At 38.8% G+C, this 23,225-nt stretch overlaps 1 protein-coding gene across 3 annotated transcripts in view; it reads left to right on the top strand.

Annotated features, from left to right (window-relative positions):
* Positions 1-23,225, top strand: part of SMIM14 (small integral membrane protein 14) — a 40,427-nt gene that overhangs the window by 8,346 nt on the left and 8,856 nt on the right. The window contains exons 2-4 of one of the 3 annotated variants that reach the window (XM_075499957.1): positions 3,811-3,918; positions 7,082-7,192; positions 22,126-22,174. In XM_075499957.1, the coding sequence (XP_075356072.1) occupies positions 7,118-7,192; positions 22,126-22,174 (124 nt within the window). In that variant the 5' untranslated portion in view covers positions 3,811-3,918; positions 7,082-7,117. Of the gene's footprint in view, positions 1-3,810; positions 3,919-4,439; positions 4,567-7,081; positions 7,193-22,125; positions 22,175-23,225 lie in introns of those variants that run through there. The other 2 variants (XM_075499954.1, XM_075499956.1) reach the window with 2 other exon arrangements.

The raw sequence follows: 23,225 nt of genomic DNA, 5'->3' as shown, positions 1-23,225 counted from the left end.
ATCCTGCTGGTTTGCTTTTGCTGCCCAGTCAGCCAGTTTTTTTTCTTTTGTCCTGAAAACTCAGTTTTATGCCCAGGAGGAGACCTGGTAGAAAAAGATCATCAGTAGTCCTCTAGAGATCTGTGACCTTGCAGAACTACTAGGTCCTGGTCCACTGAAGCCAGTGAGGGCGCTGGTATTTGTTTCAGTAAAAGTAGGATGGAGCTGTAAATATGGAAGAGATGACGGGAGAGAGCTTCTCTTGCATTGTTAATAAAAGGGATTAAAAATTACCATCATAAAAAAGCCAAGTATAATGTCGCAGTGTTTCAGACTTAAGTTCTATGAGGGAATATTTACTTGAACTATCTGCATTACAATAATAGAGGAGAACAGATCCTTGGAATGTTTTAATTAGTATCAATTTGTATACAAGATTCTTCTTTTTTACAGAACCTATTTTTAGCCTTGTTTGAACAGAGGAAGTTGCTTTGTAAAGGAAGTTTCCTTAGAAATCTTCAAGCTTATTTTTGCCAGTTCTATAACCTCGACAATTTAAAACTCTTTCATAAAAAATGCAGACCACCTCCACTGGATACTTATGCCAGGCCCTTGGCTTCTGGATTAATTTTGATTTAGTGTAGTGTCCTCCCCTATTGCCTCAGGATCATGCATCCATTAAGTTTGGGCAGAATAGCGTTTATTTATTTTAAAGTACTGCTTATTTTTCTCTTTATTTTCTCCCTATTTCTGTAGTTCCTTTTGTGATGTTTCTTCCCTATTCAACTACAAACTCTTTTGTGTTCTTACACTGTCCTGTAGTTTTATCCTGTGTTTAGTTATTCCCTTCCTTTGCTTTTTTAATGGCTCTGTTACCATTTCTGCCTTGTTCCTCCTTTATATTGCTCTGGTGATAGGGAATGTGCTGCATTTCTGGTAGTAGCAGTAAAAAAAATTAGAAATGTCACAAAGATCTTTGCAGGTGAAAACAGCCAGTCCTATCTACATGTACCTCTTGTTTGTTTTTTTAAGAGAGAAACCCCAAATCCATGCATATTATTTTTCCCCTCTATGCTCTAAGCCAGTCTGAAGAGAAACTTGATGCAGAAATCAATGGATAAAATTCCCTGGCCTGTCTTACTCACAAAGTTTAGCTATACAACTGAAATAATAGGAAGTTAAATAACAGACTACTGAGTTGGATGTAGGTAGTTCATCAAAAGACTAACAAAACACTCAGGATTCTGTGGGAGGGTGGATGTGCATGAAGTACAAATATTACAGAAGATGGAAATCAACAGGAAAATGCTTTATATAACAAATACAGAAAATTCTGAGTTTGGCTGGATTTGAATGTTTAGGTTCCTCTTGCTTGGTTGGTCACTAGTAAGCAATATTGTCCTACTGAAGATACCTTTGTCTATTATTTTACTGTATACCTAATTGATGTTGAATTGGACTTTGTGTGACTAGACAGGGTTCAGCGAGTCCAGTCCCTAGAAGAGGCAGGATTAGAACCAGATTTCGGAGTAACCGCTTGTACCAGAGGCATTTGGAAGCGCCCAGTAATGAATCAGCTGAGGTGCCAGTTGCCCCTGGAGCGCCGATGGTACCCAGGGGGACAGAGTGGCCGAGGAGGAGAAGCAAGAGTCCTGTAAAAGCAGTGGTCAGGAGCTTTATGAGGAGCTGATCACAGCAGTCTCTTCTTGTAACTGAAGCAAATTTCCACCCCCTGGATTAATGGGTACTGTGGTCACACAGCCTTCTCTGGGACAGGACTTAATGTGCAGGATTGCAAGGGTGTTATGCTACGCGAGGCCAATGTACAGGATGTTTTAGATGCTAGGAGAGAATACTTGGAGGTCATCTGGAGATGGGTAAGATGATACAGAAGAACCAAACTTGAGGCGTGCTGTGAAGAGAATAATTACAGAAAGGGTCGGGTATTGTAAGAAAACATGGATACTAAGGTCGCTTAGGTGCAGGTAAAAAGGCAAAGAGAACAAATCCTTTTTATGGAAACCTGGATCCTTTAGGAGATCATGGAAGAGTATAGGAGAGAGGGTTCTGCCTCTGACAAGTAAGATAAAAATGAACATTTTATCTTTGGGGCAGTGAATTGTTCATGCTTTGTGTATGGCTTTTGCTATTTTAGCCCTTTATCATTTTTCAGAATGCCTGCAGAGGCATAACAAGTCACTTGCTTTCTTTCTACATTTGTGTTTTAAATGTTATACATCTTTTCATTTGTTCTGCCACACTTCTCTCAAACTGAACTCAGAAGCAAAATTAACTTTATGGCTTGTTAGAGATATTTGACAATTGTGCTTTGAGTTATTGCAGTTGGCTGAAAAACAGTAACGAGGAGCTGAATAGGGTTTTGTTTCTCTTTAAAGTAATGTGGAAAGATTCTGTTACTTGTCTGCTGTACTGTGAGGTATTTTCCTCCCAAGGATTTATTACCTTCAATCTTCAAGAAAATAGCAACACAGCAAAAATGGTTCTTAGCAGAGGAAATCTCCAGCCATTGTATATATCGTGTGTGTGTGGTAGTCTACATTTTAAAAGTGCCTGGATCCAGGAAAGATAAGAGTTAATGGGCTTAGAGTTTTGATGCTGAAGATGCCAGGTTTAGTCCATGATAAATCTGCAGTGACTCTGATTTATGTATCATATGGAGTGAGTGTTTCTTTGAATACTAGAATTATAAATATTTTTACACACTCCTTTATACCAAGGAGTAGAGATCACCAGTACGTGCGCTTTGACAATCTTGCTAATCAGCATTGTATTGGAGTCACATTGGAGAGCATCCAGCCCATGGAAAATTGACAAAACTTCTTGTTTGCCTTCGTGCTAGAAAGGAATTCAGTTTTGTAATGATTAGGGTGGAGAGAGGCAGAGTATAATTTCTGTCTCCCAGAGCTCACCAGCTGCATGCTATTTACTCAGGAGAGGTGTTGCTGAATTGGGAAATAATGTATAGTCATTGCAATAATTTAAAATTCAGAAGAGTCTCCAGGTACAAAAACCCAATCAGATTGTAGCCATAAAGATTGCTTTTTTGATAGTAGGGTGTATAAAATATAATACATAGCTGTAGGGCTGGGATTGGGGAAGATAATAAAAGAAGAAACAATTTGCAATAATTACTATAACTGAGAATGCCTTTTTTTTTTTTTTTTAAATCATGAGAGACTAGAATTATTTTTCAATATGGCTTCATTGCCTACAATTTCAAATAGATGCTCAAGTCGAAAGGTAATGGTGGGCTTTTATTTCTGTCTTAAATCATCAGAGACCATCCTCCACTTTGCTTCCGAATTATAGTAACTCCAGCTCTAACTACAGTATTTTAATTTCAGTAGTACTGTTTATGATTGCCTCTATGGGCCTCTTTACACTCGAAAGGTCATATTGACTCTTTGATGGTACATTGTATTTGTCCACATTTACTAATTCTCTCCTTTATTATGCTCTCTATCAGTTTGCTTAGTCTAGAGGCCATAATATATACCTTCTCAGCTGTTACCAGTGAGAGCTTTGGCATATTTACCAAATGTATCTTCCAGCTGTTTGTAAACCCTGTGAATTAAATACTGTGCTAGCAGTAATATGGCCAAACCAAAATACAGTAATTTTAAGTAGAGTAAAAGTAACTCTCTCAGAGTACTTGCTGGTATTTGACATCATAGCCTTACGAGTTGCTATGGTCTTACCAGTTACTCTATAAGTTCCAAGAAAAACAAGGTAATGATAAACAGGAAAACATACAGAAAAATAATTAAAGTAAAATAAAATAAAACTACAAGCTTTTTTTTGTTTCTCCAGGTCATGAGGAAAAGAACGGAGCACATCCTCCCATTTTCTGTCATAGATTGTTTGTAGAAGAACTGTATTTGCAAAAGGTGGAGAGCTGGTGTGACTCACAGCAAAGAGGTCAGAGCTGGGCAGAACAAGTTAGCCGCTGACGTGAGATCAGACAATTGCAAGTGCTGGGAGGCAGGCAGGAAACACACTGCAATTCTGGAACAGGATTTTGATACGAACGGGCTGCCTAAGAGCACGCAGTGGAGCCAAGGAATCCCGCTCCATGATACATAAAAATACTAGTCTCTTATTACCAAATCTTACACAGGGTCACAAAACATTAATAAACTTAAGGATCTGATTACAGAGCTTAGCTGATATTTAGTACTTTATACATTCAAAGTGTATTACAAATAATACAATTATTAAGCCAAGAATGTTTTAATGAGCAATACAGACATGAGTGTCATTTTACAAGTGAAAATCGTCATATAGTATAGAGTGGTTCTCTCTTCTTTATAACTGGTCAGCCACATATAAAATCTGTGTTTCCTCCAGTTCCTAGCAAAAAATAATTGCATAAAGGGGGATTAGTTACCTTTTTTTTTTTTTTTTTTTAGTAATAAAATAACCCAAGTTTAGCATCTTTATCAGGGGAAAGCCTAGTGCTGTTCCCAAAATAGATGGTCCATCTTTGGTCCTTTGCTGATGAAAGAGCTTATTATAGGCTTGGAGGAAGGAAAGATAAAGGATGATTCCTTTCAGCATCATGTGAAGGTGAGAAAGCTTGTAAGGGATCTTTTCTTGAAAGCTTGGATGGCATTTTACTTGGTGACATGTGTTCTGCTTTATTTTAGCTCATTAAGGTAATTCGTCATGTACAATTCAGATGCCTTGGGGTAAATTCCTTCCAGCGCACCTCCACTTAAATTTATGGTGTTATATGACAGATTAATTTTCCCCCTTTATTGTCTAATCTTTTTCAGTTGTATGCTTTACAAAGAATGTTAGCCTGGTTTCATTGGTGATGACTCTTATCTGATGTTTTGATTTCTTGTAGTCATCTATAGATTAACACTCCTCTATTAATTGCTGTGACATTACTATGTGCTACTGACTCCTAAATTCTTTCAAGTTACAATTAAATATTGTTTTGCAACTTTACTGGTTCAAATACCCTCTTTTGGATGTCAGCATTATGTCCAGAGAAACCGTTTTGCACTTTTCAGCAATCAGTGCTATTACCTGGTCCTCGTGCTAAAATAGATTTAGAAAGGCTGTTCTGGTTGACATGGCATATCATCCAGGGAGCTTGCATGGTTAAAAAATTTCTCCTATTGCTGTCGTGCAGTTCTAGTGGTTCTGAGATAACTTCACAAAAGTTAGTGTAGTAGCTTTACAATTAACTCTCAAAAAGAATCCTTAGATCATGTCCCGTGATCTCCTGTATGTTGGAGAACATAATATCTAAACTTGGGTGCTTGTGTACTTAATAACCTGTATTTGGCTGAAGGTCATCTGTATGCGTTGAGAGATGGGAAATCCACCCCTTCTTTGGCAGTTTGTTGCACTGCTCAGTTACTCTAATGGTAAAAATGTATGCCTTGCTTCTGTTTTGAATTTGGTTGATTACAGCTTCCAGTCATTGGTTCTTGATCACCTCTTCAGTGAAGAACTTCTCAATACTCAGGTTTATTTTTCTGTGTAAAGGTACTTGTACACTACATGAGTCATCTCTCAGTCTTCTCAGTACGTTGCCAGATTACTCTTTCTTAGTGTCTAGGCAAAAAGCCTTTCCTCCATCCCTTGAATATTTTTTTGCTCTTTTTCAGTTTTCAGTATTCTGTTTAAAAAGTGGAGACCCTAGCAGATAAGGGCACTGATGTTCAGACTCCATAATGAAGATACGGATATCTCTTACCTTCTTTTACTGTCTGGCTCTCTCTACCATGGCAGAGGATAATACAAAAGAGTGGTAGGCATTGACAGAGGAAGGACTTCTGAAATGCATTTTCTTTATTCCATCTGTTTCTTCCCCTAAGAAGATGGTGGTGTATACACCACAATGTATTGTGGTGACACATTCTGTTGAATGAAGGTAACTTATGCCATATGGGTTATTCCTCTTTCTTCTAGTGAGGTTAAAACATTAAACTGCTTATGTGTGATCAAGGCTGTAAGTTTTTATAGGTGATGGCTGCAGAGCACATCTGCTGATTCAGCACACCCTTATCAAATGGCTGGCACCTTCATAAGCTACTTGTTTTAGGAAATTGAGAGGATGTATCTGCTCTATGCTACTGCATTTATTAGGCTTGCCAGTTGCCTCACATTCGGGCCCCAGTGTGTGCAACACAAACACAACCTGAATCTAGCTTTATTGATGCCAAGTTAACAAAAATATTTTGAAAGTATCATTATGCAGAACTGATCTAAGACATCGTAAGAGTCCTCATTCGAGAGAAATCAATCCCTGATTTGACCACAAGGGTAGAAATTCCTTGCAATCTGCTACCTGTTTTGACCATCAATTAAGTCACTGAGAAAGCTATTGGTAATTAGTAAAAATACGCTTGCATATGCTTGACATGTCTCGTGTAAGTGGTTTTAGCAGGTGAATAACCTAGAATTGATTCCCCACCATGTCCATTACAGCTTCTTTGAACTTTCAGTATTGCTGAGTGAGTGACCTACTTCTTTGATCTAAAATTAGTGTGTGTAGCTCCATTTTTAAAGTGTTTCCAAGTACATCCACTTTTGCACCCCTGCTGCTTGCTTTCATTATACAATAAGGATGATTGTTTCTCCCTTTAGCAAAGAAGTTACCGGCTTTTAAATTATTTTCCTGTACATTGATCCAGAGGGAGAATGCCAGCAGTTTGTTAGGGGTTCAGGAGTACAAGTTCCCCTGACTCTTCAAATTGTATTCATACACTTAAGAGTCCCACTATGCAGATGAGAGACCACAGTTTAATCTTTGTGGTTCTTGTTTGTTAGGATGTATTTCATAGTGATATGTGGAAAAAACCCAGGGGAGAGACGCAAATTGTTGCAAAGAAATTATTTGGCTCTCTAAGGAAGCCTGTGTGAGACACTGCTTTCAGCAACATCAAAATCTAACTGCACATACCAGACTTCTTCATTCATGCTGCCAAAGGAATAATGGGATTACCCTGCTTTGTTTTGCTTTTTCACCCTGGCATTAAATGGACTGAAACTTGATGTGTGAGTCTCTGGAAAATAAGGTCAGTTGAAAAAGGGTTCATTGTCCTTTTATTCTTATTCTTCTTAGGTGTTCACAGACAAGTTCAGGTTTGTCCAGAGAACCATGGCAGAAGGTGGATTTGATCCTTGTGAATGCATTTGCTCTCATGAACATGCAATGAGAAGACTGATTAATCTGGTAAGGATAACATGAGGATATTTGGAAGGGTGGTATTCAGACATTACTTCAGCTCTTGCAGACTTGCAGTTACTGATGCTTTTGATTCTGCTTATTCAGTTGCCTGTACAATTAGAATCTGTGTATCTGACTTTCTGATGAGCTTTTGAATAGTTAATACCAATGATAGCTTTCTGTTTATTTCCCAGGGCTGCATTTTACAGCAGACAGTGTTTCTATCGAAATGTTTCTCTGTAACCCTTTTTTAGTCTGCATAAAAACAAACTACCTTGCAAACTCTTTGAGTTCAAGGTGATACCACACATATGAATTTCCATGTACTCATATGGCAAGATAATAATGTCTAAATTTTAAAACTAACCTTTAAAAAATTCTGAAGTTGAGAATCCAGTGATTTTGAGTTCTGAGTTCTGTTTCTTGCTATGTCATTGATATGGTTGAGCAACTTCAAGCAAGTTATTTTACATTGCTGTAACTGTGACCTGTAAAATAGCAGTGATTCTTTGCTGCTGTATGGAACTTAGTTCAATGTCCATTGAAGAAAAAGCTACAAAGTGCTAATTATTTTTTGTAAGTAAAAGTGTACATTTTTAAAAATAACACTAACAATTGTGAACTGTGAGCAATTAGGTGAACTTGATTACAACTCTAATTTGGTTAAACTGTTTTTTAAGGTCATATTTTACATCAGCTTAATTTGATGTACTTCCCCTTGTTGATTTTTATAAATTTGTTTTTATCCCATCTTCTTCCTTAGGGCCTAAATTAATGTCCTTTCAAGTTACTGAGTACATCCACTGCTCAAGGCAGTAGGTGTGAAGAGGAAGTAGGTGTCTCGAGGATCAGGCCCTTCTTCAAGAGGTTTCTTGTCAGTATTTTAGGAAGATTATGAGGAAAATATGGCATCCACTAGGCTATGATAAGAGTAGGGCTAATGTGTAAGTCCCCAGAGAATGTATGTCTGGGAATAAGGAATCAATTTGTGTGCTTGCCCTTAAAATAAAACCACTTCCACGTGCATACATCCACAAAAGAACAAAGTTGTTTTAAACAGCACTTTGCAAGAAGTATATATAGCTTGTTCTTGCAAATGCATGGGTTGCACTCATATGGCCCTGCTTCACCCTGAACATAAAATCCTGAGTGTCCACACCTTCTTGGCCGTGGAGTGCATCGTTACACTATGTCATCTGGAGTGCCAGGGGAAGAACCTAGAGCCAGGCAGATGCTGTACCTGTGCGTGCTCTCAGGGAGCTTGGCTGACCCCATTTTCCAGAATTACTCTGCTCAGAGTAAGCGGAGTTCACCACGCATGTCCATAACGCAGCACTGCAGAACCTGTGCCATCGTGTTCTCACATTGCACCCCTCGGCCCGTGCACGCAGAATGCCTCCTCAAAAACACACAGGCCACACTGGGAGCCAAAATACCCCAGACCCCGCGCTCTCAGTGGGAGGGCTACATCAGTGGCTGTAGCAGAAGGCAAAACAATCCCCCACAAGGACAAGAGGAAATGACAAGCACTTGTCATCTCACAGACCACGAGACCCTTGGGCTAAGCATCAAAGCTGGAATCGCCAAACAGCCCCGATCCGTGTAGTGGCCAGCTGCACCGAAGTCCAAAATGACACCAGACAGATAGAGCATGTCTGCATAGCCAGTTCCATGTGTTTGACGGGCCTGATACATTTCCCTTTGGTAGTTCCCAAGTGTGGTGCAGCCAGCGCTCTCTTGAGTCTCACAAGTCATTAGAGGTTGACTCAATTTCTTATTGCTGAACAGGCAACAGGCTTGTTTGGGGGATGGAGGTGCAAGAAGTGAAAGGGATGTGTGCCCATTTGCTGGTGTTGAATTGTTCAGGGTGGAAGGGACTTCAGGAGGTCATCTAGGCTGACCTCCTGCTCAAAGCAGTGTCAACAGTGAATTCAGACCAGGTCATTCAGGGCTTTTATTCTAGCTGAGTCTTGAAAACCTTCAAGGATAGCAATTCTGCAGCCTCTTGGGGCAACATGCTCCAATGTTTGACAGTCCTTGTGGTAGGGAATCTGTTCTGTTCACTGTTTTAGTTGAATGTATCATACCCTCTGCCATACAGTGCTGTGAAGACCATGTCTTTGTTCTCTCAGTAACCTCTTTCTCTGGGCTGAACAAGCCCAGCTCTCTCAGCCTCTCCTTACAGGGCAAGTGCTCCAGCCCTTGGTGACCCTCTGCTGAATTCACTTCAGTCTGTAAATGAGCCCGAGACTGGATGCGGTATTCCAGACAGGGGTTTAAAGTGCTGAGTACAAGGGTGTAATCACATCCTTCAGTCTACTTATGCACTGTTTAAAGGTCAATGCTGTTGGCACAAGGGCATAGAAAATTGAGGCTTCTGTGGAGAGCAGTTGTCTGTTCTGTGGAGCCTTTACGTCAGGGCCCAGCCATCCTAGCTCATGCTTCCCAGTTAGAGGCACAATTTCAAAATATTCTGAGCTCTCCCTGCTACCCCCGTATGGATGCTTATACACATGTTCGTTCCCAAGAAGTATTTTCCTCTTGTCCTCAACATGACATTTGTGCCATATCCCACAGTTGTGTTGATTCTGGACCTTGAGGCTTCTGGACACATACTACAGTGGTGACAAAGGAACCCCCAGGAACAAGCTTCAAGAAGCTGAGAAGGGAGAAAGGAGGATGCGTGTTGGCTGCTCTTTCCTCTGAGGCTTGTCAGATGCAAATCTGAACCAGTATGGTTCAGGCTTTTGACCCCCATTCAGCATTTTTTATCTTTTCCTTTTTTGCTAGAAGATACTGACAGGCAATGGCACCAGTCAGCCAGTTCTCTTTACGTTGTGGCTGGAGGATTCTAGGTATGAACGATGTAGGTGAGTTGTGTCCAGAGTCGGAAGAAGTGCCACAAAGGTCTGTGAGATTTTGTTCCTTGGCTGCTCCATGCAGTGTAAGGTGGGTGCAAATGGATCATCTGGAGGCACACTAGTTCCTGCTTTGTGGATGTAAACAGCACATTGCAGGTGCATCCTCTTGGGCAGTCACCAAGACCAGTCTTAACGGTGTTCCTGTGTAGTTGCAGGAATGGAGCTTATTGCTCAGTGTCCAGCTTCCAAAAAGATCATACCAATTAGCACTTGAAACTGTGAGGAGTAAGGGGAAATGCCAGATTTCATCTATCCTAAAAAGCAAAACAGATGCTCCTAAATATTTATAAGAGCAAATCACTAGCTGGGATAATTCAGCAGAATCTAGAAAGGAAAAGTCTCAAAAGTCTCAGTCAGCAGCCAGACTATCCTCAAGTAACCTGTTCCACGATTTTAGCAGGAGACTTGCTAAATCTTTATTATTGCATCTGTAACTTTTATGCTTCAGTAAAAGTTTGCTTTCTAAGCTGCTGGTTTGTCACTGAATTTTACACAACATAAGCAAACAGGAATTTTACTATTTGTTTTAAAAGGAACCCTTGGACATGGGTCCTCAAAGTTGCTGAACCCCACAAGTCTCAATGGAGACTGGGTGCCCACTACCTCTAAAAGCTGGATCCTCAAAACCTTTACTCCAAAACCATTGCGATACAAGAAAGCTAGGCAATCTGTAGTTGTTCAGCCTGGGGGTGGGTGGGGGGAATATCCAAACATGCTGTATACCCAGAATAGTTTCCTATACCTACTTAATTGTTGATTCTTTTTAACCTAGGTAGGTATAAAACACGCCAGAGCATTGTAAATCCAGAAGTTCAGAGTTAAGATCAAATTTAACAGTAACAATGTAATTATAAGAGATGCCCAAGTGTGGAAATGTACTTTTAGGATTCTTCAGTCCAGTAATGACATTGTGCAAAAACGCCATCATTGATGTAGACTTTAATAACTTGCATTTGCATTAAAGTAAACTAATTTTTACAGACTAATTTGTTTATAACTGTATAGAGCAACACTGATAAGAATTAAGGCTTCTGCTAATGAAGAAGGGATGATGTATTCAGTTATCGCTATTACATGTAGAGTTAAAAATACATATTCAAATACATGGGATTTCTGTTAGAGTTAACTGTATGGGAAATTCGAATGATGCTGCTATGCCAAGGTCAGAAGGAAGTCAAAAAGTCTAACTCTACAACCTGAAGTTCTTGTTTTAATTCCCAAAGTGTTAGGTTTAATTTCTAATGTAATTGGTGTATTTACTTTGAAATTCTTAGAAAATTTATTTGGTATTCAAAGTACAATTTGTGGATGAATACATTGTATTTTTTATATATAGCATATAGTTTAAATCTCAACTTGAAATGCAGACTCCAGTCCATTTTGTCATTACAATTAATGCTTATACAGTGAAAAAAAAAAAAGCTATTGTCATTTAAACTCTTCTTCCTCTCTGCTATTAGCAATGCCACAGAAAATTACAAACAAGAACGCTATTTGTTTTTAAAAAGCCTAACTCTTACTAAGCTATGTGGCTTGATTATTTTTCTGTCCTTCATTTTGCTTGACTAAGCAGGGATTTGTTTTGTTGAGTTTTTTCCTTCTTAATTCATAATACCATTAAGATTTTATAGGCAGTGGACTGTACATCTCTAATGTGCATGATATTTTTAAAAGATTTTTTGCTGCTTATTAAGTTAACTGGGAGATATTGTTCATACCCACCGTTCTTATAACTTATATATACATAATTAAGTGGCATTGAATTATCTTATGTCGAATGGTTCTATCATTTTCCTGAAGTGGATTTTTCAGGGTTCTCCTTGATGTCAAAATATGAAAAAAGAATGGTAAACTTCTGTAGTATGGCCACTGTAAATAATAAGCAAATATTGTGATTTCCAGATATTCCTAGGAAACAATAGAAACCTACAGTCTTTGGCTGTGACTTCATAAATATAATTTCTAGTATGTAATACCCATGGCAACATCTGTTATGATTGTGTGTTGTGTAACAATTTGACTATTGTATGTTGGGCTCACTATTTACTCTATGGATAGAGCAGATAATTGGGAACTTCCATAAGAGGAAGTAAGCATAGAAGAAAAATATCACAAGACTTTCCATCTTCTGCAGATATACAAGAGTTGTCAAAAGACAATGGCAGGTCTGTTAGTTTGTATGATTTTATCTCCTCTTCAGCATCCTCCATCTGCAAAACTTATTTTGACAAGAAGAGCCAAAGTTCAAGAATGTAGAACAACAAACGACATCAAGTACTTTAATGGGGGAGACTCTGTCAGACAAGGGGCCAGTTGTTTGAAAGAGTCACGGTGAAGGGCATTCTGTGGTATCCAGGGAAATAGTTCCTGTCTTAGTTGTGGCAGAAGATAGCAAATCTCTGGATAAGAATGATGTTGTATTTAAACCTTTTTATTTCCCTTTTTCTCACTTCTTTTGTACAGTAAAAATCTGATTGCACTATGTTATTCCTCCAGACTTCAATGCTCTCTGAGTACGAATGGCTGATCCATGGAGTATCTTAGCCCAAGGCTCAGTTCAAGTCTGAAAACTAGACTGAAAACACAATGTATGTGGTGGCGGTGGGATAATTGTACATACAGCATCTTCCATGAAGCCTGAGACCTATGTATGACTACTCAGAGTGGCCAGAAATGTCCAAGCAAGCCAGTAACACACATAACTGTGTGTGATGTAAACGTCCTTTTTTTCCCCTTCTGATACAGTATTATTTGCTTACAGAAAGTGCAACTTTAGAATTCTCTCATACTAGTTTCTATGAAAATGAGCAATATGTTCTTTAACCCAAAACATTTCTAATTCTGTAATACAAAAGGACCCATGTTGATGAACTGCCAGCAGTTCTACTGTAGAGATTTGATGGCCTTACAGACCTCTGTGGGAATTACAACCTTGTGTTTTGTTCTTCTGTAGCTAATTGCAAAGTAATGGCCCATGTCTAGTTATGTTGCTATACCAGAAGGCTTGAATGTCTCAAAAACTCTAGGGGGTACAAAGCAAATCATTCTTTATTTTAATCTGTCTTGTATTTTGAGGTGTCACTAGATTTTTATAGCAAAAGTTGCAAATTCTCAAACTATTTCAACACAATTGGTTCAAACACTCTGTTGTCAACCAAGTTGCCACATAATTCTCTTGGCCAGGTCATTTTAGAGTCTTACTATTATGAACTGGCATAGTCTGAAATAGTATCCAGCATAGCCATGAATCTTGGCTGAGGGAGACCTTGTGCAAACAGCACAGAATAAACACAGATGACTAAAATAGATCTGCGTTGTGTGCTGCAAATGGTTGAAAAGCTCTCAAGATGTCAGCACAGCTAAGCCCGACTTAAATAGTCCCTCAGGCAACCAGCAAAAGTGAGTTACCCTACTGACGTGGCCTTCTACTGGAAGCGCAGCAGAACTATACCGAATACATTTTTGATAATTTAAAGTGACCTTCTAAATATGGAGGTTGCCCTGGAGACTTCTTACTCATGTAAGATGGCATTTGCCTTCTAATTTTTTTTTTTTTTAATAGCAGCTGCTGCTGCTTCTAGACCATAGCCCTACTTAGCCAACCACCCCAAGAGCAGGAAATTGCATTTTGCTGTCACTTGCCCTTTTTTTCCAGACCTGTGCCTTCAATTCTCAATTTCTTGGCATTCAAGCTGGTTCAGAAAGGACCTTTCCCAACAGCTGAACCTTAGGTTGCTCATTAGGACAAAGAAGCTATCATCCTGCTGAGATGCGGGGGAAAAGACTTGATGCACCTCCTAAGGCACTGGGCCAAAAGAATAAAACACAAGGTTGGAGCAGCAGGGTGCAAGCCTGTTCTTGAGTGCTCTTGCTCCGCTGACTTCCATTTCCTCGCCTTCACTGGGTGCTCAAGGTGTTGGTGTCATACAGGTTAAGAGCAGAATTCATGCACTGCTAATGGTCTTTAAGCTAGAAACTAGTTCTAGATCAAGCAGTTTAAATGGAGACTATTTTCTAGATGGGTAAGTGGATGTTTAAAAAAAAGAAAAAAAGCCATGAAAAATGGTGTCCACTCGGGTCTACGTCCCATGGAGACCATTTTTTCCTCTAAGGGGTTAGGTATCAGGACTTAACTGAAAGTTGAAGGTGCCTGTCATTCTTTGCATTTCCCATTCCTGAGCTTTGTAGTGTGCTGGAAGCTGCTGCTTCTTAACCAGTATATATAAAAAAACCCCAACCAACTCAGTCACGCCTCATGACTGCCTCAAAGCATGCATAGTGTGACAGTATTGCAAGCAGTGTAGAAAATTATGCATTGAAAATTCTGTCAGCTTGATACTCCAGAAGTAATTAATAGCTATAACCTGTATTATGAATGGCTGAACTGTGTTTGATGATCAGAGCTGTGTCGTAGCCATCTCATTTGAGGAAAAAGGAGAAAATTGTGCTTTTTCTCTCGGGCCACATGTGGATGTAATCAACACTTAGAGCAAACTGTACTTATCTGTTGGAACTCCTAGTTCTAAGCCTTTTCCTCAATGCTGTCTACGTGGGAGTACCCTTTTCATTTGCTAATACGCATCATTTTGCAGAAGACACTCAACTGGTCAAAACACCCACATATATTCTGTTTTTGTATTTTAGATATAAGTTTGCTATTGCCCTCTTAGGACATCTGTGTATGTTGTTCATGAGTGTTTTCAGATGCCTCTGTAGTAATACTGTGTAATATTCTATCTTATCCATTTGTTGTCTCGTATTTCATGTAGTCAGAGGTGCTGTGAGCTCCTTGTAATGGTCCTGATTATTACACTGCTTCATCTTCTTTTCCTTGACTCTCCCTGTTCTGCTAATTCACTCTGCTTTGCATTCACTAAAAGTAGGTTGCAAGTGATATCCCAGGCCCTCAAGGCCAGCAAAATTATAAAATGAAGTACCAATAAAAGTCATGCAATCGTAGGAAAGGGAGGCAAGTGTGGAAAAGGGGGATCTATATGACGCCGAGGTGAAACAGCAATCCCAGGAGAAATGAGAAAATAAAGGGAAGAATGAGTTCTTGCCTGAATCAGGGCTCCTGTTTGCACAGTAGTCCCTCTGCTGCATCTTCCTCCATAACCTTTCATGTCTTCCAGTATGAAAGTTAATAATGTTCTCCCTCTCTCATAATTGGCTGATGGTTCTGGGTCTTAAGAGTTGGTTTGTAATCTAGGAATATTATTCGGAAAGGTACCAACCATCCTTCTCTCTCATTTGCCATGGGAGATAAAATTACTTGTCACCTCACAGGACCAAACTCCGTATTTTTATCACAGACTGTTATTCTGTCCTTGTATGAACAATCATTTATTTTATTTTAACTTCGCATATGCTCATAGAAAATGTAGGAGTGGGGAAGGCAGTGTTCGCTTTTTCCTTGTTCGTTCCTCTAAGAGAAGCTAATGTAGTTTAAGAGACAATTTAATTCCATCAGTATGCCCTTCTTTTCCCCTTAGTTTTCTCTTATTTCTCTTGGCCAGCTTGTAGCAGAATAATGCATGTAGGTGTCATTTTTTGCATCTTTAAATCTGAACTTTATGGATAATGCTACAATTCAATTTGCAACCTGGCTTGTATTCAGGACTGGCGTATCCTACCACAGCAATTTATTTATCATGTTGTTTACTAAATTGTTTATATACTTTGGACAGAAAGACGTGGCTGCCAACAAAGCTTAAACAGTGATTTCATTACCCAAAAGCATGAGAACGCAATCAGGAGTATGCCGTGGTGTTGTCATCTTCTGGCATTGTTGGAGAGAAAAAGCAGAGCTTACAACTGGTCTAAATTGCAAAAAAATATTTTAACAAGGGCAAAATATCATCCCTTGTGATAGCATAAAATTTTCTATCAACAGTCTTTATGATTCCATTTTAAATTTACTTTTATTCATGGGATAAATACCATATCAAGTTAGTTGTTTGTCCTTGCTTTCCTACTTATCTATCCTTTTCTTTTCATTGCCACCGTTATCTGTTTCTGCTCTCTTATCTTTGTACCTAATTTATCTGTTTCTTTCACACATTTCTCTGGGCTTTCTTCCATCACAATTTTTTTAATGGAGGTCTTTTCCTGACCTGGCTCATGAACTTGCTAATTTTTCATTCATCTCTTTTCTGAGGACTTATTTCTGCTTTGAGGTGTCTCAAAAGTTACTCTAAAAGGCAATTATTTTAATTACCCCTACATAAATAATTTATTTTCATCTCATCTGCCATTCACACTAGACTTCATTGATTATTGCACTGTGTTCCTGCCACTAGTCCTGTTCTTGTTTTGTTACCTCTTTATTACACCATTTCTGGAGTTGGAAAGTGCTTTGGACAGGGATTATACCATTATTTCTTCTGAAAAATGACAAACTGGTGAGCTGTGTGATCATTGGTATCTTCCTGATACTTGTATGCTTTGTCTTTTTTTTTTTTTTTTTTAAGTCTTAAATAATACACTTAACTCTTAAAAAGTGTTCATACTGGATAGGAACTCTTAATCTTTTTTTCAGGCAAGACGGTATTGACTTTAATAAAAAAAAAAAAAATTATCTGAGCAGAGATTGCAGGACCAGCCCCAGGGTTTGTGAGACTGTTGAACTCTGGGGTAGCAAATTCTGAAAACTCATCTGAAGAGTTTCAGAAAACTCCTCTGAAGAGGAAGCAAGGGAATTGACACAAGAACGAGTTACTGTGAAGGTAGGCAGAAACCTGAATTTCCTTCTCCACATGCAAAGTAGCGTAACTTCTTTCATGGGAAGACGGAAATGATCCCAGTGGCTGGGGTCACTGTATTGGAAAAACAAGTTCTCTGTTTAGCTCGATGAAGCTGTTTCACTGGGCTTACTATTTCACTTGGACTTCAGGGATTTTGTGGAGCAGCGAACATGCAGTAAAAGTTCACGCTCTGTTTTCACCACACAGTGGCATGTTTGTGTGCCCGTGGTAGGTGTGCCCATGAAAAAATAGAGACTTGACTTAATATAGTGACTTCTCAAAAAAGTTCCAGAGGCCGATAGTGGTGTCCCTTTACTGTGACTGTTCACGTTTTGTTCACAGCTGGGGATTGTGAAAAGGGGTGGCTCTCATTGCAAAAAACCGCGCAGACTCCTGTAGAACATGGCATCTGTTGTAAGAGTAGCAGCAGGACACAGTCAGGTTTCAGGTGTGCTTGATGGGTAGATGCTGTTGATCCACAAGATGGCATGTTAAATCTGTACCTCATATATAGTGTCAAAGGAGCAGGATCTAAACCCTGTTGTGTTAGTGTGAACTGGGGCTCAAAGCTGTGTCTTTTGGAGAAAGAAAAAAAAAAAGAAAAAGCTATTTCAGATTTGAACTGGAAGCCATTTTAGATGTGCTCTTTTTATTTTTGCAATGCAAAATCTGAGTGTCATGGGGAAAGAGTGAGGAAAAGCCTCTCTTACCACTGAAAGTAACGTGGTTTCTTTTTTTCTCGGCATTGTGTTGGGTTTACATTCAAAATATGTTAGTAATTACAGCAAAACTGATTTGCTGTAATTCAGCCACTGGTGCCTCCCAGTTCCAAGAACTTATGAGGGGCTTCACAGAAACTAAATACTCGTAATGACCAAGAGCTCTTGTGGTGTGGGGATTATTAATTTAAATTATTTTAACTTAAGCTATTCAAGATTTTAAATGGAGGGAATTGGAGTGCACAGTTGTATTTTAAATAATGTGCATTTATAATTAGTATTTTTACTTGTATTGCCTGCAAGTTTGCACTGTATTAAAACTGAAAATTTTGGAGCCTTTTTAGCTCCCTTTTAGCTTTCATGCTGTTTACAATTTGTGTTTACTTCATTTTGGATAATAAAAGATAAATTAGTTCATTTTTTGGCTCACATGCACTAAGCCACTTATTGTATTTGGATGACAAACTGCACAGAGAATGTTAAAATTCAGATACAATCCTCTTCATTTAAATGGAAGAAAATAATATTTTCTATAAATATTTAGTTTTGTAACATTTTTCACTCTCTTCTTCTTTTGTTGAATAAGCCCTGATATTTCACTCACCTAATTTCTGTGTTCTTTTTAAGGGCCTGTTCCAGAATATACTGAAAAATGTGAAAAGGCTGTTGCTGACTTTAGCAGGTGTCAGATCAGGCAGTCAACTATTAATCTTCCACTAAATTCACATCTTTGACAACACAAGAATCTCTGAAATATGAATAAAACCAAAACCACCATTAATAATATTGCCTTTAAGTATGTAAGAGTTAACATATTCTAAGAATTACTTCGCTATTCAGATTTTTCTCATCAACTCTGTAGCGTTCCCGGTCTGAAAAACATTGAGTGTATTTGAAAAGTCTTTTTAAGGATTTTGTTGAGAAGAGGGAAGGTCTGGTTCAACTTTTTACTATTATTCCACAAACTTTCACTCAAACTCCCCCTCCACATTGGAGTAGAAAATCTGAATACAAAGGACTGTTTATTTCCAGTCCCTGATAATTGCTCTTTTTTCAATTACCTGATGATTGAAATGTCTCACATTCAATTTTTTTCCAGCGGTTGCTACGTCCCTTAAGGGTGTAGTTATCAAGAGAGAGCTAATTGGTAAAAGGAGCATTCTTGTTTCAGCAAAAGGCCTTACTTTTCCCAGCCATTCAACTTTCGTAAGCATTTCATACATGTGCCAGAATCGTTCCTTGTCTTTTGACTAATTGAGTGACCGCAAGGGATGAGATTTGTATGGGGTTACAGAGTTAGGAACCAGTTCACGCGAGTGAACTGAGAAAAACCTGGTTTTACTGCTGCTTGTTTTCTGTCATCTGCCATGTTTCATCCCAAGAGAACAATATGCAACCTGTCACGGAGCTGTTAAAAACAGATTCGTTACCTGGATCCCTGGCTTACAGAGCCCGCCTAGAGCTTCTGCTTGTGGATTACTGAGGTTTTGCATGTGCTTGGAGTCAGGAGGGGAAGTCAGCATGAGAAGATATTTGAGTGTGTTTTTTATCATGTGATCTGTGGCTTCCTAAAACCTGTTTGAGTCTATGGGTGGTCCTGTTCTGAGCAAATCTTCTCCAGCACAAGTAGTTTTTAAAAGAAATTTTGTTATTACCTGGAATAGTTGAGAAATATTTGCTGGATATGACTGTAGCAGAGACTATGAAATGTAATTTTTTTTAGGTGGGATCTTTAAATCTGCATGACAATATGATTATGTATTGTTTTCACTTTCGAGGACTTTCATACAAATTATAAAAAATGCAGGGTTTTTATACTTTTCTCTTGTAATGGTTTCACAACATAATTTGAGGTTTCTAAACCTACCTTGTACAGTTAGTTTCTAAATCCTCATGAAAAAAATGGAATATTTGTTGTCCAAGCCCTCTGGAAAGCACAGCCCCATTATCAGACAAAGTACAGAGGGCTCTCTACTTTGTAAAGGTTGCTCTGTACATTGTTCCTCCATACATAAGCAATTTTTTCCATATTGGCAGGATACAATCTAATATAAGAGCATTTTTTTTCAGCAGAGATCTGTAGAGCAACTCCTAATGGTATTTTTCTTAAGACTGCTTGCTTACTGTAATATTTCTGTCATTGGTGTTTCCAGCAGTACTTTTCATTCTAAGGTCTTGGAGCCTGTCATGTCTTTTGAGAAGTCATCAAGGATGCCCTTAGGATAAAACTCAGTATCTGAGTGCACCCTCTGGGCACACAAAATCTCCCGGATTTAATAGTTGTTGTGTCTTAATCAGGTGGCCTCCTACATGAACAGGCATTTCCAGACAGCGTCTAGGCTTTTCGTGAAGAAATGGTCAAGGTGATGGTGCATGACAGAGCATGGTGTGATCATGGTCACCGCTGAGACCCCTCGTCAAGAGAGGCATAGCTGTAGCCAGCATATCTTTCTCTTGTTGTTAAACAAGCTTCTCTGGTGGTTAACATACTCATGTCAGTCAAAGCTGGAGCTCCATCTTTTTTTTTGTGGAAGCCCGCCTGGTAGGCAGGTGAAGGAACAGGATGTTAACAGCAACAAAAAGTACATGCACCATTTTTTGAGATGGCTTTTGTAGAAACCTTAATTGCATGGTTTAAACAAGTTGTGTTTGGTCAGAGTGTAACACTTAGAATGGGAGATAACTAATGTTGGGACTAGAACACCCCAAGGCAGTGTTACCTATCTGGGCAAACCAGATACACTGTATGAGTCCTAGCCATCCTGGGGACAGAGGGATAACTGGATGCGATATGCTTGTTGACCTGTACGATGTTTCTGATCATATACCTTTTAATTCTGGGCATCATTCTGTGTTGAAGAATACCTGTAAACTGTGTTTTATAGAGTAGGGATTATAAATTAAGCCCCCTCCAGAATTAAACCCTTATACAAATAGAAGATAATTATGTTGCTGATCTCTTTAAAATGTGGGTATTGCGATAACCCGTTTTCCCAGTTCAGGAATCTCTCAGTGTCGGATATTCCAAATTGGTACTATTACTAATGTAAAACCTCCCCTTTGAGAATTAATTCCAAAGTTTGAAAATAAAATGAGTTTTTGCTTTTATGTAAAGGCCAGGAAATATGCATAGTTTGATAGATTTTTTTTTTTTTTTTTTTAAATAAGGTAAGTAGAAGTCTTTTGTTTGAATTTCCCCTGCTGTTGTTTTTAACTACAGAAATATCTGAAAGGTTAAATCCAGCCTTCCCAGTACTTCCTAAGGAAATTCTTTGTGGTATCAGTAAATTTGCTGGCAGATCTTAATATATTAATGAAAGGATGAATGTAATCAATCTCCAATTACATTTTTTTTTCTTTCTCAAAGGCATCAGTCATTGAAAATCATTATGATAAAGGAAGGAGCTTAAACTTTTCCAAATGTCTTCCTCCTTCGTTTGCTCATATGTTTCCTTGATGTGCTTTGCATAATATTATGACCACATACAGCAAATCACTTATGCCAATACAAGGGGAAATTTGGTTTGTAGAAATTATTCACCTATTTCTTTCATAAGGAACATCATCTTTTCTTCTCTCTTACATTTGTATATTTACACTGATAATAGACAGATTAGCCTGTTGTGACAAGAAGTGTTGGGATTTGTGACACTACTGTGACATAAAACCTGTCAAAAAGCAAGCGTCAGTTCTAACCAAGGCATTGCAACAATTCTGTACTTTTTAAAACTTTATTATTAATCCATGTGGTTTACCTAAGCAGAGGATAGAACCTATTTCCATAACACAGCAGATTAAATCCCATCCATTTAACTTCTCTGTGCCTGATAAAGAAGGTGATATTTGTCTTTCTTTTTTGACTCCGTCATCTGTAAAATAGTTATACTGCTTTGCAGGTTAGCCAGTGTTGACTTTTCTTGCGGTTAGCAAGCTTACCTAGTCTGTAAATGCAAATAGTCATTACAGTTGCTAAAAGTGTTTTCAATTTTACCCATCAGTAACATTTAAAACGCTTTTTTACCCACCTATAAAAATCCGCTTTTAAAAAAAGATCTTAGATGGAAAAAATAGTAATTGCTAAGTTTAAATATGAAATTTTAATTTGGCTTCTCTGTGCATAACTGTTATCACAGTCTGACCATTTATTGTTATGTAATCACAGAGTATTTTAATGTTATTTGATCTAGATAACAGTAGTAACACCTATCCATTATAAATCCCAAAATGTGTGTAGAGAGTATATCTGTATATAACAATGTCTGTATCACTATAGATTTTTAACTTGAATTTTAAAAGGCATTCAGTGGCTGCAACCTGTGTGGAAGCAATAGCACTTTAGTCAGGTGATTTAAAGGTATTATGTAAATAGTGTTCGGAAACTACCTCCATACCTGGAATTCTTCACACACCGTAAGCCAAGTGCGATGCAGTAAAGGATCGGTTATAATCTTCCTTATCTTGAACTTGTGCTCTGACATTATACTACATCATGATTTCGGTAAAAGCTGACTGAGTCTCATTGCTAAGTGTCATGCCTTTCTTTTTCTCTGTTTCAGCTGAGACAATCCCAGTCGTACTGCACAGACACAGAATGCCTTCAGGAATGTGAGTAACTATTGAGATCAAGTGCATGGAAGTAAAATAAACAGTAGTAATTAAAATACAGTCTGAATGGTCTTTAAAATGCAGCAGTTGATTTAATGTTATAGGAACATATTACATGAAATCAAATACTACAGTACTAGAATTGTTATGTGGGGGAGGTAATTTCTGAGAATCTGTGATGCACAACATGTGTACATTGGAAGCATTGTATGGAAGCAGCAATGGCGAGCAGGCTGGAGGTATCAATATACCAGCATGACCGTTGATCAGGCCCCAAGCATTACTGAATCTTACCATCAGCCTCCAAATAGGATTATTTCAGTTTTTCCTTATGGAGAAAATTTGGAGGGAGCTTTATTTGTCCTCCTTACAGTCATAGCAGCCTAACCAGTGAAGACTGGATATTCAGCACAGATCCCCACACGTAGACATGTTCACAGGTGGGGCTGAGCGACTTACTGTGAACTGTCCGTACTGTGAACACTCTGCTTCACTATGAGGGAGAGGAGATTCCCTGCCAGCTCTGACTGATAAGTTGACATACACCGTGACTGCATTTCTGATTGACTCGGTGACTGTGTAGTTAATGAAGCAGAGTACTGACGTGTACACTTCCTTGAAATTTGCTGTGAAATACATCTAAAAAACTCTCCAAAACAGTAAGCATTACTAGGACAGTCAAACGTTACCAGCATCTGCAAGGAAGCACAGCTGTGCAGAGGTTATGCACTAATGTAAGCTTGCCCTGAGGCGCTCTGTTTACACTTTTCATGGTCTAGAGGGAACATCACCAAATGGTTATAAATAAAAATGAAGTGGATCTGTTTCTCCTATATTGCTTTACCAGTTGAGCATATGAACTCACTCAGTTAGCCTGCATCAGGACTACTGTAATGCTCGGAGGGAGCAGGGAGCACCTGAGCAGTGTTCCTGGAAACCAGAGCTGCTGGTGCCTGTGTCTTCTACAGGTCTAGGAGCAATGCAGCCAAGGTTTGCAGGATCCTGGGGAGAGGGCATGCCTTTGTTCACTCTCATGTTCCTCCCTCTTCAC

Source organism: Mycteria americana, chromosome 4 (assembly GCF_035582795.1).
Source record: "Mycteria americana isolate JAX WOST 10 ecotype Jacksonville Zoo and Gardens chromosome 4, USCA_MyAme_1.0, whole genome shotgun sequence".
NCBI lineage: Eukaryota > Metazoa > Chordata > Aves > Ciconiiformes > Ciconiidae > Mycteria > Mycteria americana.
This window is presented reverse-complemented; position numbering and strand designations above follow the sequence as displayed.